Below are 14,230 nucleotides of genomic sequence, written 5' to 3'. Positions count from 1 at the left end.
ATTGATTATCCAACGTTTCAAACTAGGTAGGAGCGTAGTCTGCTCAATGTTCTCAAGCAGCGTGGAGTGTTTGACAGAATCAAAGGCTTTTGATAAGTCGAGCTCTACCAATAATGTCTTATAGTATGGCTTGTTCTGGTTGATTCCTCGACCAATATGTGATTGATGTTGATGTGGTTGATTCCTCCCCTCCGACACTGGGGAGGAGCCAAGTCTCAGTAGTCTTTGCTACGCGCAATAAAAGCGTTATCGGTCTGTACGATTCACCGTTACTGGCATCCTTGTCTGGCTTCAGTAGTGGGACCACCCTGCCCATTATCCGGTGGCCAGCAAAAGGTTGTGTACTTTGAGATACTCGACTCTCAGCTCATCCAGCTGTTTTATCATTACAACGGAGATTCCATCAGAGCCCAACACTTTCTGATGATACTCGCAACATCATTCATTGTGAAATGTGATGGTTCCTCTTCGAGGAAGAGATCTAGTGCGACATAGTACTCTTCTCTTGGCCCTGTCAATCCCGGGGTGCTCAACAAACTGTCGACTGAAATATCGTGCGCACCCCTTCGGGTCACTCTATGTAACGCCGCCAAACGTGACTGAGGTCCTATCTTCCTTCTTTCCAGGGTTCGAGTGCGACTTTACCGTTGCCTACAATTCACTTATTCCGGCTCCAATGTTGCAACTCTTCAAACTATTCAGCCACTTGTTGCATTTATGCTTTTGTAACTACCAGTGCTAGCTCTCTGCCTGTGGGGTCACCTGGATTAGCTAAACGAAGTTTATCACACTTATTTGCTACTCCCGCCGCCTCTACTGTAAAATTTTGACTCACTTTCGGTATTCGACCAGCTGGTATATAGCGAGCCGTTGCGGCAGTAACGATGTATTGGCTACCCGAACATCAGAAGGGTTGGTTGATTAGTGAATTCTCTGAAGCTAGGTCAATGGAGACAATTATGGGGAGATGTTCTGATCCAAGAAAAACGATGGCTTGCCAGGTGACGTCATTTGTCAGATCAGGTGCCACAATGGTGATGTCTGGAGAGCTGTGCCAATCTGCTCTTAGCCTCGTAGCAGCGTCTTCGTTTACTGTGCAACACGTAGAGCAATAAATTTGCACGGCCAGCGATGTACTCCTGTGGGCATTGCCTAAAACGGAATGCCAAAGCTTATGACGTTTATTGTCCTCTAAAAGCAAACTAATATCGGGAATATAACGTTGGGCACAGCTATTCATCGGCGGTATGTAAACATTGACCAGCTCTACCTCGGCAGAGCCACACTTTACTGCTGCCCCCATACATTCCACGTATGGGTCACTAGAGTCAAGCTCAAGCGGGATAGGTCTGTACTGGACAGACTGCTGACTTTGTTGTGGAGACCAGAGCGTTGATGAATAACACCAGAGCGTGACTGCACTGGGAGATGTTCTGCGCAGCAACATAACTCCTAAAGCCTTTTACTAGAGTCAAGCTCAAGCGGGATAGGTCTGTACTGGACAGACTGCTGACTTTGTTGTGGAGACCAGAGCGTTGATGAATAACACCAGAGCGTGACTGCACTGGGAGATGTTCTGCGCAGCAACATAAAGCCTTTTACAAATGACATCAGGGAAGGTACATGACGCCAAGATCGAATAACTCGCATACGTCACGATCCCAATGCCGGCTGGAGAGGCGGAATACAGGAGAGGTAGAGATTAAACAGTTCAGAAGATCTTACCCCACCTTGGGGAACTCCCTATTTCACTCTACGAGGCTTGGACTTCTTATTTGTGAAAGGTGGTGAAAGGCTAAAATCCTATTTAACCGATCTTACCACCTTTTCCACGCGAGGAATATGCAAATACACATCACTAAATCTACGGCCAGGCACTCTGTTCACCACATGGACGTCAGAGGTGAGAACAGAGTTGAATGTCATGGTGGATGGTACCGACCACAAACTACTCAAAAATTCTAGGGGTAACATTCGATAGTATGTTCATGCCGTCTGCACATGCTACAGCTATCTGCGACTTAAGCTTAGATGTAGAAACAAGGCCTTCAAGTCCCTTGGGGTGCAGATAAAGAAACCTTGTTGACCCCATATAACGCGATAAATTGGTCTTTGGTAAGCTATGCCGCGAATATAAGTCCAACGCGATGGAAAAATATTCAAACCTTCAAAATATTCAGTGCCGCCTTGAGAATTGCGACAGCGTGCCTCCTCATGTCTTCAGTGAACCATCTGCATGAGAAACAAATATTCTTCCGGTACATCAACAAAATGGCATGCTTTCATTGCAGTACTTGCTCGGGTGTTACCACGAGAGCCATCCTAATCACCATGTGAAGGGTAGGTAGGCATGTCAGGAGTGATCTTCATGATCTGGAAAGAGAGGTTCAACGGTTCAGGCAGGTTTAAATACCATTCACACAGATGCAGTCGCTGGTGCCATAAACAACTATCGTGTGAATGTGGTCCTCGGACAACATCCCCCATCTATCGCAGCTGAGGAGCGTCGGCTGCCACTGCAAACCAGAGTAGTTCTGGCTCAAGTACGCTCGGAATGGTGCAGCCGTCTGAATTAATATAGGGCAAGGATCGATGACACCAAGCATAATATCTTCCCAGCGAACGGCACAGGACCGCACGGCTCCCTGCATATTTTCAACTGCCCTGCCAAACCTACTCAACTTACTCCAGTAGATCTGTGGCTACATCCCAACGAAGCAGCCACATTCCTAGAACTGCAGAAAGGCCAGGAGCCAGATTAAGCAGAAAATGAACTTACAAACATAAAATAAAACACTGTTACAACAACAACAATAACTCTTATAGCAGTAATCCTGAAGGCAACTAAGACCAGTGCAGTCTTAGAAGTGCACCCATTTCCTACATCCATTACATCTCTCCAATGTTAACATGTGGTGGATGCGGATCTGACAAACGGAAGATATCTATGGCCTTGGAACAAAGGAGATCGGAACAGGCAGTTCGGGATATATTGCTGCTCCCATGGTGAGAAAATATACGAACACAAACACACAATTGTTGAAATGGCGGTCCATGGTCGAAGATTCTTCCGAATCAATTCGGTTCATAGAACCTGCCACCGTTGTTCATCAATCATTTTAGTTGGTGCAGCAAGGCTTTTTAAAACTTTTGGGAATTTATCTCAAGAAATCCGAACTTCCACCCTAAACAAAAATAATAATAATATCGCAAAAGCGGCCGCGAAGGCTACCTGCCATAAAACTTTCAAAACAATTCGAGACATAACCCTAAACTTCATGCGTGCTAATAAAAAATTTAAATTTTGTGAAGGAGGTATCCGAAGGAGGAAGGATCTAAGATTGAACAAAAAATTACGAGGTGCAAAGTTTGGTTGGACCAAGTCGTTCACTCCCTTTGGGCTAACATATCTTCTGCAATTTCGAGTTTATTAGATAATCGGGGTTCTGCTGACCATGTATACTCGCAATTCATACTCGTATTTAACAACCAAAGCAATTTACAACTTACGTTTTATCATTAAAATCTCCATCGTATATGCCCGATGACATACCCAGCGTTCCAATATCACCATCAGAATTGCTTCGTTCCACATCATCGGCAGTTAGTTGGGTGATATTATGAATGACAACACGCACTTGATTGTCGCGAATATTCAGTGGCGGCAGAAGTGGTGATGATGGTGGTGAGGCTGCCGCCGCAATTGCAGGCCTCGGTTGGGGTTGTAAAATTCTAGTCGCTGGTTGTTGTTGTATAAGTGGTGCCATAATTTGTTTTTCCGATTTGGAAGCATTGTTTTGTATTAATTCCCAGGGAACTGGTGTCACTTGGGCAGTGGCAACATTTGAAGATTCAACTTGCATATCTGATTCGGTATAGGAATACCCATAGGTTACTGACTCGGTATTATTGTTGCTCTCTTCAGAAGATGAAATCATTTCAGATTTCTTATTAATTGGATAGCTGGAAGATAATGGTGGTGAACGCAAACGTACTGTTGATGTATTATTGGCTATCATATCCAATAATTCGGCATCATAGTCGGGAGGTTCTGAGGGAATATAGTTTATGAATAGATTATTTTAAATTCGTAACAAAAAGCATACCTTGTGTTGTGGTTGTGTTCGGATCAATTGATTCCACACTGCTTTCGACCTCATTATGATCATCATTGTCGGCTTTAAAATGCCTTCGATCTCTACCAGCCGTTACAGAAATACCCGATATCTGTTGAGCTCCATTTATACCCAAATGTTTTGTTTGTTGTCTACAAAAATAAATGTCGGAATTATGGTTATCAGTGGTATATTTGTGTGCAGAGGTTTGGAAGTATTACCTTGTAAATGCCAAACGATATAGTCGGGCCAATTTTTCTTCCAACATCGGATGATCTTTTTGTGTGTAAAATCCCGACATTACTGTTAGCAACCAATAACGTCTATCCGTGGCAGATAAGTTTAAGGGTGGCGATCCAGCACCATTCCACATACCATCTACACCCACAGTACCTTCTCCATAACAATCCAAACATATTGGTATGTCAACTTCCTGTAAAACGTAAAATATTGGAAGTGGAATGTTAGTTCTGAGAATTTGATTTCTGAATGTAATCAGAAACGGCGTGAGAGAGGGTCCGATTGGTTCTGACGGACAGTATTATCCATCCATCTTTATCTGATGTGCATAGTATAATTGTGATGTATACAAATTATATGTAGATATAAGTTGTTCGCATGTCTATTTTTTCGACGGAGTAGGAGTCTTTTTGCCTGCCTTTACGAACACAAACCATCACCTCTTTGTGATTGGTCCTTAAAAATTTCCTGATGTTGCATAACACACGACATTCTGACAATGGAATAGTATAAGTGTGATATATTTAAATTATATTTAGATATAAGTTGTTCGCATATCTACTTTTTCGACGAAATAGCCCCTTTTTACCTGCCTTTACGAACCCAAACCATCACCTCTTTGTGATAGGTCCTTAAAAAGTTCTTGATGTTGCATAACACATGACATTCTGACAATGGAACAAGTAAAAAGGTATCAGTCGGCTTTGTCGACAGAGGTATACCCTCAGCCTGTGTTAATTGAAACACATTTTTGCCTAAAACGTGTGTTTTTAGGGGGTCTTCAGAAGTTTGGGCCTATGAGCTTGCCGACAATAATATGGATTAGGATAAAACCTCAAAAGTTTTGCGGGGGCAACCTAAAAAATGGGCCGATATAGTCCATTTTCTAAGTGTGTCTTATCTTGGGAGTAATTCCTCTCGATAGGTCTATTTTATCAGGAAACATGATCTTGCTCACGAAAAACATCATATCGCTGTAAACACTGCTACAGGAGTACTTTCGGTAAAAATTTCCAATGGATTATAGCAAAGATATTGTCAGAAATATAATACGTCTCTGGGACAGCAGAAAACTCAAGCTGGTAAGGAAGGACCAGATTCTGGGACAGCAAGTTCGAGACGGAACGCATGCTCGAAGTAAGAGAGAGACTTTCTACGTCTCAACCACTGTCCGCTTCAATCCGGATAACGTGAGGATCGGCGTCGATGAGGAAGCCCACAAAAACAGCGCGGTGGTAATATCTCCACGTAACCAAAAAAAAGCAGGAAGCCGAGACTAAACTCTTCGGTAAATTCAAAGCCCTGACACCATCAAAATTTTGCGAAAACAATAGTTTTCACACAATCGAGAAAGTCGAGGGAGCTGTGAATTCCCTAACCAATACTCTCCTGACTTACTATTATGACTCCTATCCAATCACCTATCATGGAATGAAATCGCAACCGATTTGGTGGAATAAACAGTTATCCAATCTTCGTAAAGCAGTTAGGAGATCCAAAATAAAACCAGGCAGACTAAACTCAGTACTGATTGGAATGTCTCTGAGGTTAATTTCAATAAGTACAAGAGTGAAATCAAGAACATTAAGTTGCGATCTTGAGTCAGTTTTAATCAGTCTATAGAGGGAGTTAAGGATCCCCAAATATATATAGGTAGTATTGAGTGGGGCGACGCCTCCAGAACTAACTATGAACTGGAAACTCTCTCTCAACTTGTTAACAACTTTACTCATTGTTTATTTTACAACAATTTCATTTGTTTGTTTTGTAGTTATCACAAAAACAAAAGAAATGTTAACAACTTTTCAATACTGAATAGACCTACAGGGGTTCACTTACCTGATTGTGCGGACTTTGATGATGTCGTACCTACAACAAATCACAACGAAACCCGAACTGTAAAGAATGAACAGGTGATAGACAGATTAACAAGTCCCAAGACGTCAATGAACGATTAACTGCTTTCAGTCTTATAAATTACTGGAACCGGATGGTATAATAACGGTAATACTATAAAATGCAACGGAGTCAATCCTGACGGAGATTTTTAAGGCCTACCTGCGTTTCTCGTACATACCCGGCCTATGGAAAAAGATAAAGGTGACCTACATCCCCAAAGCGAAAAAACGGACTCACAAATTACTTAAAGGCTATATACAAATAAGTATTTCTTCTTTCTATTAAAGACAAGGGAAAGGGTACTGGATCTGGAAACTAGGGCACTACAGAATTACAGAAGGATCAGTAGATCTCACCACCATCAAGGTAAATCATTAGAAACAGCTTAACATGAGATGATTGGACAAGTTGAGAAGAATGAGGAGAATTCAAACTCCAACTTGGCATCCTTTCTTCAAATAGAGGGTGTCTTCAATAAAGTAAAGCTTGAATCCATTCATATTGCTCTCAGCTACACACCTCAATACTAGTGAAATGGAGTTGCTGGAGTTTCTGGTACTAAGAATCCGCTGTCGTGGGATAGGTGGCCTTCGATGTTGATGTAGTAGTGCTCAGAGAAAACAGAACTTCTACTATTTACCAGAAAACGATTTCGGATTTCCTTACTCTAGTTTTAAACAGAGTTGCATTTGCACTTTCTCTGCAAGCAAAATACCACGGTACAATCACCGTTTGTCATGGAAACGGAATACCGAGGAGCGGTATTCCTGCAAGAACTCTATTAGGAAAATTTGGGGACTGAGACCACACGTCATAAGTAACCGTTGTATGTAGATAGTAGACTTGCCTGGTGGTAAGCACTTGTGATAAAGCATTAGTTTGAAGTGTGCAAAGGACTGCGTCAGCTCAATCAACCTGGATTTCCAACCTCTGGATATCCTGATCCTGTTTCAGGCTACGAGGATATGCGAATGGCTTCAACATAGTTGTAAGGCGGCCTGGATCTTCAACCTCTGGATATCCTTATCTGGTTTCGGGCGGCGAGGACGGCTTTTAGGCTACGAGTTTCAGAACCGTGGCAGACTCCACATTTTGGACATGCGAAGGTCTTGAACCAAGTTGATAGTTTACTCGAATTAAATGACCGAAGTTGCGTAAGCGATTATATAATTTTTCCAAGTAGGAACACTTGGTCTGAAGGTAACTCTCCTCTGTATAGATATACAGATGGATTCAAGATGCAGGAAGTGAGTGGAGCGTGCGTTTACAGCAGGAACCCATTAACCAAACACTCATTTAAGTTAATGATAGCGTCTTCCAGGAAGAGATTCTTGCTACACGAAAACACCAGAATTAGTGAAAAGGTTTGAAAGCAACCATACAGGACCTGTGACTCAAGTGCTCTCAAGTGGTTGGACATAAATTCTCGAGCTATCCTTGATTGCAGGAAAGCTCTGTATGATATAGGCAATGGCAATATATAGTGGGAAACGAATAAACAGATGAAACATTTCTAATGGTTTCGTTTCGTATTTTCCATACGAACAATACAATACGAAGCATAACCCACATTAACCGAACTCGCTGTTTCGTTTCGTTTTGTTTACATTCGTGAGTGCGTAAATAACGTATAGCGAAAAGTTCTCAATTCCACAACAACAGATAGAAAAAGAAAAAGTTCAAAACACATGAACGATTCAATGAATGACTCAATTGGCGGCTGAAAACATCAATCGTAGTATCCCAGCAAACCAAATGTCGGATGTCCGACACATCGGAACAATTTCGAAAGCAAAATCGTTCAGATATCGTTCTGATTTCTATGCGATTTTTCTTAGGGGGAATTCGTTCAGGGGCCTAATTACGACATTCGATTCGATCGAGTATTTGCTCGTGAATGAAAAAAATCGGACTATGAAAACCTATGGGTTCTTTAAACAACATTAAGAATGTAGATAGTAAAAAATGTGCTTATTTTTAAACGGAAACTAAAAAAAAACAAAGTTATTAATGAAAAAATTTAAATATTTGCTGAAATCGTTGAATAATACTTTGGGCAATAATTTCGGAATGAAGTTGTGCTAGAAAAATGTGCGAAATGATTTATTTTTGTAAGACTCTTTGACATCTACCTTAGTAAATGTACGGTTGGTAGCGCGAATAGGTTTTTATACCCTACACTTATAAGTTGGTTTTGGGCAAAAAGTTTGTAACGCATCGAAATAATGGTCGTAGACCCATACTTATATATACCAAAATGAATGTCTCGACGAGCTGAGTCGATTTGGCTATGTGTGTCCGTCCGTCAGTCCGTCCGTCCGTCCGTCTGTCCGTCTGTCCATCTAAACCTTGTAATCACGCTACAGGTCGCAATTTTGATCGGATCGTCACGGAATTTTGGATGTTGATGGGGGTCCCGGAGGGGAAGAAGCCTATTGATTTTGGTGATGGTCGGATAATATTTAGGGGTCGGAATGGGCAAAAAACTTATGTGGATAAAAAGACAACGTTTTTTTCCAAAGCGAATATCTCAGCTTCTATACCGGGTATACCAATAGGTGATCAAACAACGAATATATCGCAATAGCCGCTAATAGAACCCAACATTTTATTTTTGCGATTTTAATAATAATGACGAATATCACAGCTTTGGTTGGGGACTTTCCAAAAGCAAAGTCTGGCTATGAAAGTAGAAGATCCCATCTTTACAATGATGTAAACTAGGTCGGCGTAGGTGACCAAATAACGGAGATATCGCAATAGTCGGTATTACATCCCATTTTTTCATTTTTTTGTAATCACGCTACAGGTCGCAATTTTGATCGGATCGTCACAAAATTTTGGGGGCTAATGGGGATCCTACAGAGAAAGAAGCATATTGATTTCGGTGATGGTCGGATAATATTCAGGGCTCGGAATGGCCAAAAAACTTATTTGGAGAAAAAGTCAACGTTTTATTTCAAAGCGAATATCTCCGCTTCTAAAAGGGTATATCAAAAGCAAAATCTGCACATGAAAGTAGAAAATATCACCTTTGCAACGATGTTACGTAGGTGGTCAAACAACGAAGATATCGCAAAATCCGCTAATAGAACACAACTTTTCATTTTTGCGATTTTAATAATAATGACGAATATCACAGCTTTGGTTTTGGGACTTTCCAAAAGCAAAGTCTGACAATGAAAGTAAAAAAATCCCATCATTATAATGATGTAAAGCAGGTTGGCGTAGGTATCCAAATAACGGAGATATCGCAATAGTCGGTAATACATCCTATTTTTCCACTTTTTTGAAAATCACGCTACAGGTCGAAATTTTAATTAGATCGTAACGAAATTTTGGGTGTTATTGGGGGTCGCACAGAGGAAAAAACCTTTTGATTTTTGATAATGGTCGGATATTATTCAGGGGTCGGAATGTGACAAAAAAATATTTGGAAAAAAGACCAACGTTTTACTTCAAAGTTAATATCTCCCTTTTGTAGAAGGTATATCGAAAGCAAAACCTGGCAAGGAAAGTAGAAAATATCATCTTTACAACGATGTGAAGTAGGTTGTCATAGGTGGTCAAACAACAGAGATATCGCAATAGTCGGTAATGCATCCCTTTTTCCATTTTTTATGCAATCACACTACGAAATTTTGATCGGATCCTCACGAAATTTTGGGGGTTGATGGGGGTCTGACAGAGAAAGATGTCTATTGATGGTTGGCATACATCCCACTTTTCCATTTTTTATTTGGGTTGTATAGTCGATGCACTTAAATGCGTTTCAAAAAAATTGACCTGTGTTAATGAAGACATTCAGAGCAAAGGCGCTAAGCTATCCCAATTTTAATATTTTGAATTTTATTAGTCAAAAGCTTATGAACAGGGGTAGTGGTGTAGGGTATCACATAGTCGGCCCCGACCCGACTATAGCCTTGGCTCACTTGTTATAGTTCGATTTGTTCATGCACGAGAAAATACTCGATCGAATCGAATGTCGTAATGAGGCCCCAGATTTCGTTCTGATGTCGGAGAGAATGTCGAATGTAAATTTTGCTTCGAATATGCTAATGTGTTTCTTCCGATTTCGGTACGAATTCTGATCGATATGTCGGAAACAAATTTCCCTTCGCACAACAACCACCTTTTGTATATATCTAACACGCAACTTTTTAATTAATTTAATTAATCGAGCTTTTTACGACCTAAGGAGATTACATTGAAAAATTGATATCTAGCGAAGTCCTACACACACATCAACCGCTATGCGACGATCGTTTCGTTAGCTAATTAGGCTAACATCTTCAGGCATATTAGATGTTGTTGTTGCTAGACAATTTTCGCCATTTGGACCCCCTATTTATACATCCAAGATTGCAAATTTGCATTTGTGAATTTCAAATTGAAGCTTTTTAATTCCAAAGACGACTCATTTGTCCCCCTTCTATTCCAGAAATAAATTTTTCAATATTACATTCATGTTTGATTTTTATTGAAGCAACTTGCATTCGCTGCCTCAATTAGAACGGCAAAAGTTTTTTCAGGGGCAAGTCCATACTTCTTGAAAAAAACTGAACATCGATTTTTAGCTGATTTATAATAATCGAAATACAACTTTTAAGTTTATCCTTATCCCTTCTACCTCGCTAAGAGGCATATTTACTTTAATAGTGTTATGATGAATTTCCATTAATCAATTTCAGAAATTTATCTCCGAGTACCTTACTCATCTATTCTTGGATGCGACTTCTACTTACATTATTACCATCAACATACACGGTGGCCACAACAGTTTCTGTTTTAACCACAACATCCTTTCCTTTGCTAATTCCTGTGTGGACCTGTTTCAAATAATCAGGTGGTCCATCTCCCGAGCCAGTCCAAAAGAAATCTTCCAAATGCACCTCTTCACGTAATTCCGGATAATCATCACCAAAATCATCATCATCTAAAATAAGGAGACAAGAAATTAAATAATTTTATGTTAATGTCAATCAGACATGATAAATGTCGTGTTGATATAAAGTTCGCTTTGGTTTAGTTAGGTTGCTATAGAGAAATCTGTTTTGGGGAATGGGTTCATAATGGGGAATGGGTGGTAAACAGTAAATGGAAGGAGTAGAACATACAAACATGCTTGCAATTGTAGGCCTTTTTAGCCGGCATTGTTTTTATTTGTGACAACTTGTCTATTGCCGTTGTACTGTTGCTAACGTTATGTTACTTTATTTGTTTGTTTACTTTTGGTTGGTTGGCTGGTAGTTTGGTAGATAATACTTCTACAGAAAAAAAACTTTGTTTGATCAATGTTAAAGTCCTCCTTTTGTAATGAGGTCTTGTTGCAAATTTCAGCTTGAGTAAAATAATGTAAAATCAAGCGGAATATATTAAGTTTGACTCCGCTGATATGGGTACTATAAATTTTAACCCAGATAAAGCCACTGGTCGTTTAAACGCCACAAAAAATGGTTGCAAAAATTGACGTAAAACTCTGGTTTTTTCGAATATTTTTGTGGGGTTTTTTGCATTTTGTTAAAGTATTGTCTGTTATCTGTCATTTCACGCTTACAACGCTTCATTTGACCTACGCATTTCCACGCAATTGGCCTAAAAACCAAGCTATTCAAAAAATCGACTTTTTTGTAATTTTCGACTTTTGATGAAAAATTTAAATATGCGATAAAATTTTAATCATAAATGTTAGAATCATATAAAGTCAGGGATTTGTTAGGAATATAGTAAGAGTATTTTCTCAATCAAAAACCAAGGGATTGGCATGTAAGGATACACCAATATTATCCTCCAAAGTTTTTAGCACTTTTAAAAGAAGGCCCGATTGCAGGAAAACTATACCTTTTAGAGAAAAAAGTTATTTATTAAAAAATGCTTAAAAAGTCTCAAAATATAATTTTGATAAACAATTTTAAGTTTTCTTGCAAAAAAAAATTCTCGGCGCTAAGTGGGTTAATAATTTTGATACTAATTTGATAAACATATTTTTGAACAAATCACATAGGACCTACCGCAGTGGGTCACATTGAAATCGTTAAAGACTTGTAGAAAAATAAGTTAAATGCATACTTCTTCCACCTTTTCATTAGTTTTGGAGCTTTTCAGTATTTATATGTGGCCTAATGAGAGCCACTGTAATCTAGGTATATACAGTTTGTCAAGTAATTGTTTTCAAAGAAAACAAACACTTTTCATGCATTAATTGGTGAAAAATGACAAACAATTGTGACAAAAATGTGGGATTTTTTGTTGAGTTGATCGACTTGTTTAAGACCAGATTAAATTCATAAATAAACAAGTGAGCCAAGGCTATAGTCGGCTCGGGGCCGACTATGTGATACCCTACACCACTACCCCATAAGCTGAGTAACAAAATTCAATATATTAAAATTGGGATAGCTTAGCGCCTTTGCTCTGAACGTCTTCATTAAAACAGGTAAATTTTTCTGAAACGCATTTAAGTGCATCGACAGTATAACCCAAATAAAAAATGGAAAAGTGGGATGTATGCCAACCATCAATAGGCTTCTTTCTCTGTTAGACCCCCACCAACCCCCAAAATTTCGTGAGGATCCGATCAAAATTTCGTAGTGTGATTGCACAAAAATGGAAAAAGGGATGCATTACCGACTATTGCGATATCTCTGTTGTTTGACCACCTATGACAACCTACTTCACATCGTTGTTTCTACTTTCCTTGCCAGGTTTTGCTTTCGATATACCTTCTACAGAAGGGAGATATTAACTTTGAAATAAAACGTTGGTATTTTTTCCAAATATTTTTTTTCACATTCCGACCCCTGAATAATAGCCGACCATTATCAAAAATCAAAAGGATTTTTCCTGTGGGATCCCCAATAACACCCAACATTTCATGACGATCCAATTAAAATTGCGACCTGTAGCGTGATTTCCAAAAAAGTGGAAAAATGGGATATATTACCGACTATTGCGATATCTCCGTTATTTGGATACCTACGCCAACCTGCTTTACATCATTGTAATGATGGGATTTTTTACTTTCATTGTCAGACTTTGATTTTGGAATGTCCCGAACCAAAGCTGTGATATTCGTCATTATTATTAAAATCGCAAAAATAAAAAATTGTGCTCTATTAGCGGCTATTGCGATATCTTCGTTGTTTGACAACCTACGACAACCTACGTAACATCTTTGCAAAGGTGATATTTTCTACTTTCATTAGCAGGATTTGCTTTTGATATACCCCTTTTAGAAGCGGAGATATTCGCTTTGAAATAAAACGTTGACTTTTTCTCCAAATACGTTTTTTGCACATTCCGACGCCTGAATATTATCCGACCATCACCAAAATCAATAGGCTCCTTTCTCTGTAGGATCCCCATTAGCCCCCAAAATTTCGTGACGATCCGATCAAAATTGCGACCTGTATCGTGATTACAAAAAAATGAAAAAATGGGATGTATTGCCGACTATTGTAATATCTCCGTAATGTGGTCACATACGCCAACCTACTTTGCAACACTGTATAGATGGAATTTTCTACTTTCATAGTCGTTTTTGTTTTCGGAAGATCCCCAACCGAAGCTGTGATATTCGTCATTATTATTAAAATCGCAAAAATAAAAAGTTGGGTTCTATTAGCGGCTATTGCGATATATTCGTTGTTTGATCACCTACGAGAACCTACTTTACATCATTAGAAAGGTGATATTTTCTACTTTCATGGCCAGGTTCTGCTTTTGGTATACCCCACATTGAAGCTGAGATATTCGCTTAGGAAAAAAACGTATTTTTCTCCAAATAAGTTTTTTTGTCCATTACGACCCCTAAATATTATCCGACCATCACCAAAATCAATAGGCTTCTTCCCCTCCAGGACCCCTATCAACATCCAAAATTTCGTGACGATCCGATCAAAATTGCGATCTGTAGCGTGATTTCCAAAAAAGTGGAAAAATGGGATGTATTACGGACTATTGCGATATCTCCGTCA

General features: G+C 39.5%; 1 protein-coding gene across 1 annotated transcript in view; it reads right to left on the bottom strand.

The window, feature by feature from the left end:
• Positions 1-14,230, bottom strand: part of LOC141388736 (uncharacterized) — a 48,684-nt gene that overhangs the window by 14,478 nt on the left and 19,976 nt on the right. Inside the window, exons 2-5 of the mRNA XM_073958936.1 lie at positions 11,000-11,190; positions 4,337-4,548; positions 4,107-4,267; positions 3,511-4,051 (exon numbers count right to left, since the gene is read on the bottom strand). Coding sequence (XP_073815037.1) covers positions 3,511-4,051; positions 4,107-4,267; positions 4,337-4,548; positions 11,000-11,190 — 1,105 coding nt within the window. The remainder of the gene's footprint in view (positions 1-3,510; positions 4,052-4,106; positions 4,268-4,336; positions 4,549-10,999; positions 11,191-14,230) is intronic.

Source organism: Musca autumnalis, unplaced genomic scaffold, assembly GCF_047663935.1.
Source record: "Musca autumnalis isolate F117 unplaced genomic scaffold, ASM4766393v1 scaffold_1, whole genome shotgun sequence".
Classification (NCBI taxonomy): domain Eukaryota; kingdom Metazoa; phylum Arthropoda; class Insecta; order Diptera; family Muscidae; genus Musca; species Musca autumnalis.
The sequence above is the reverse complement of the archived record's forward strand: the minus strand, read 5'-3'. Positions and strand labels throughout refer to the sequence as shown.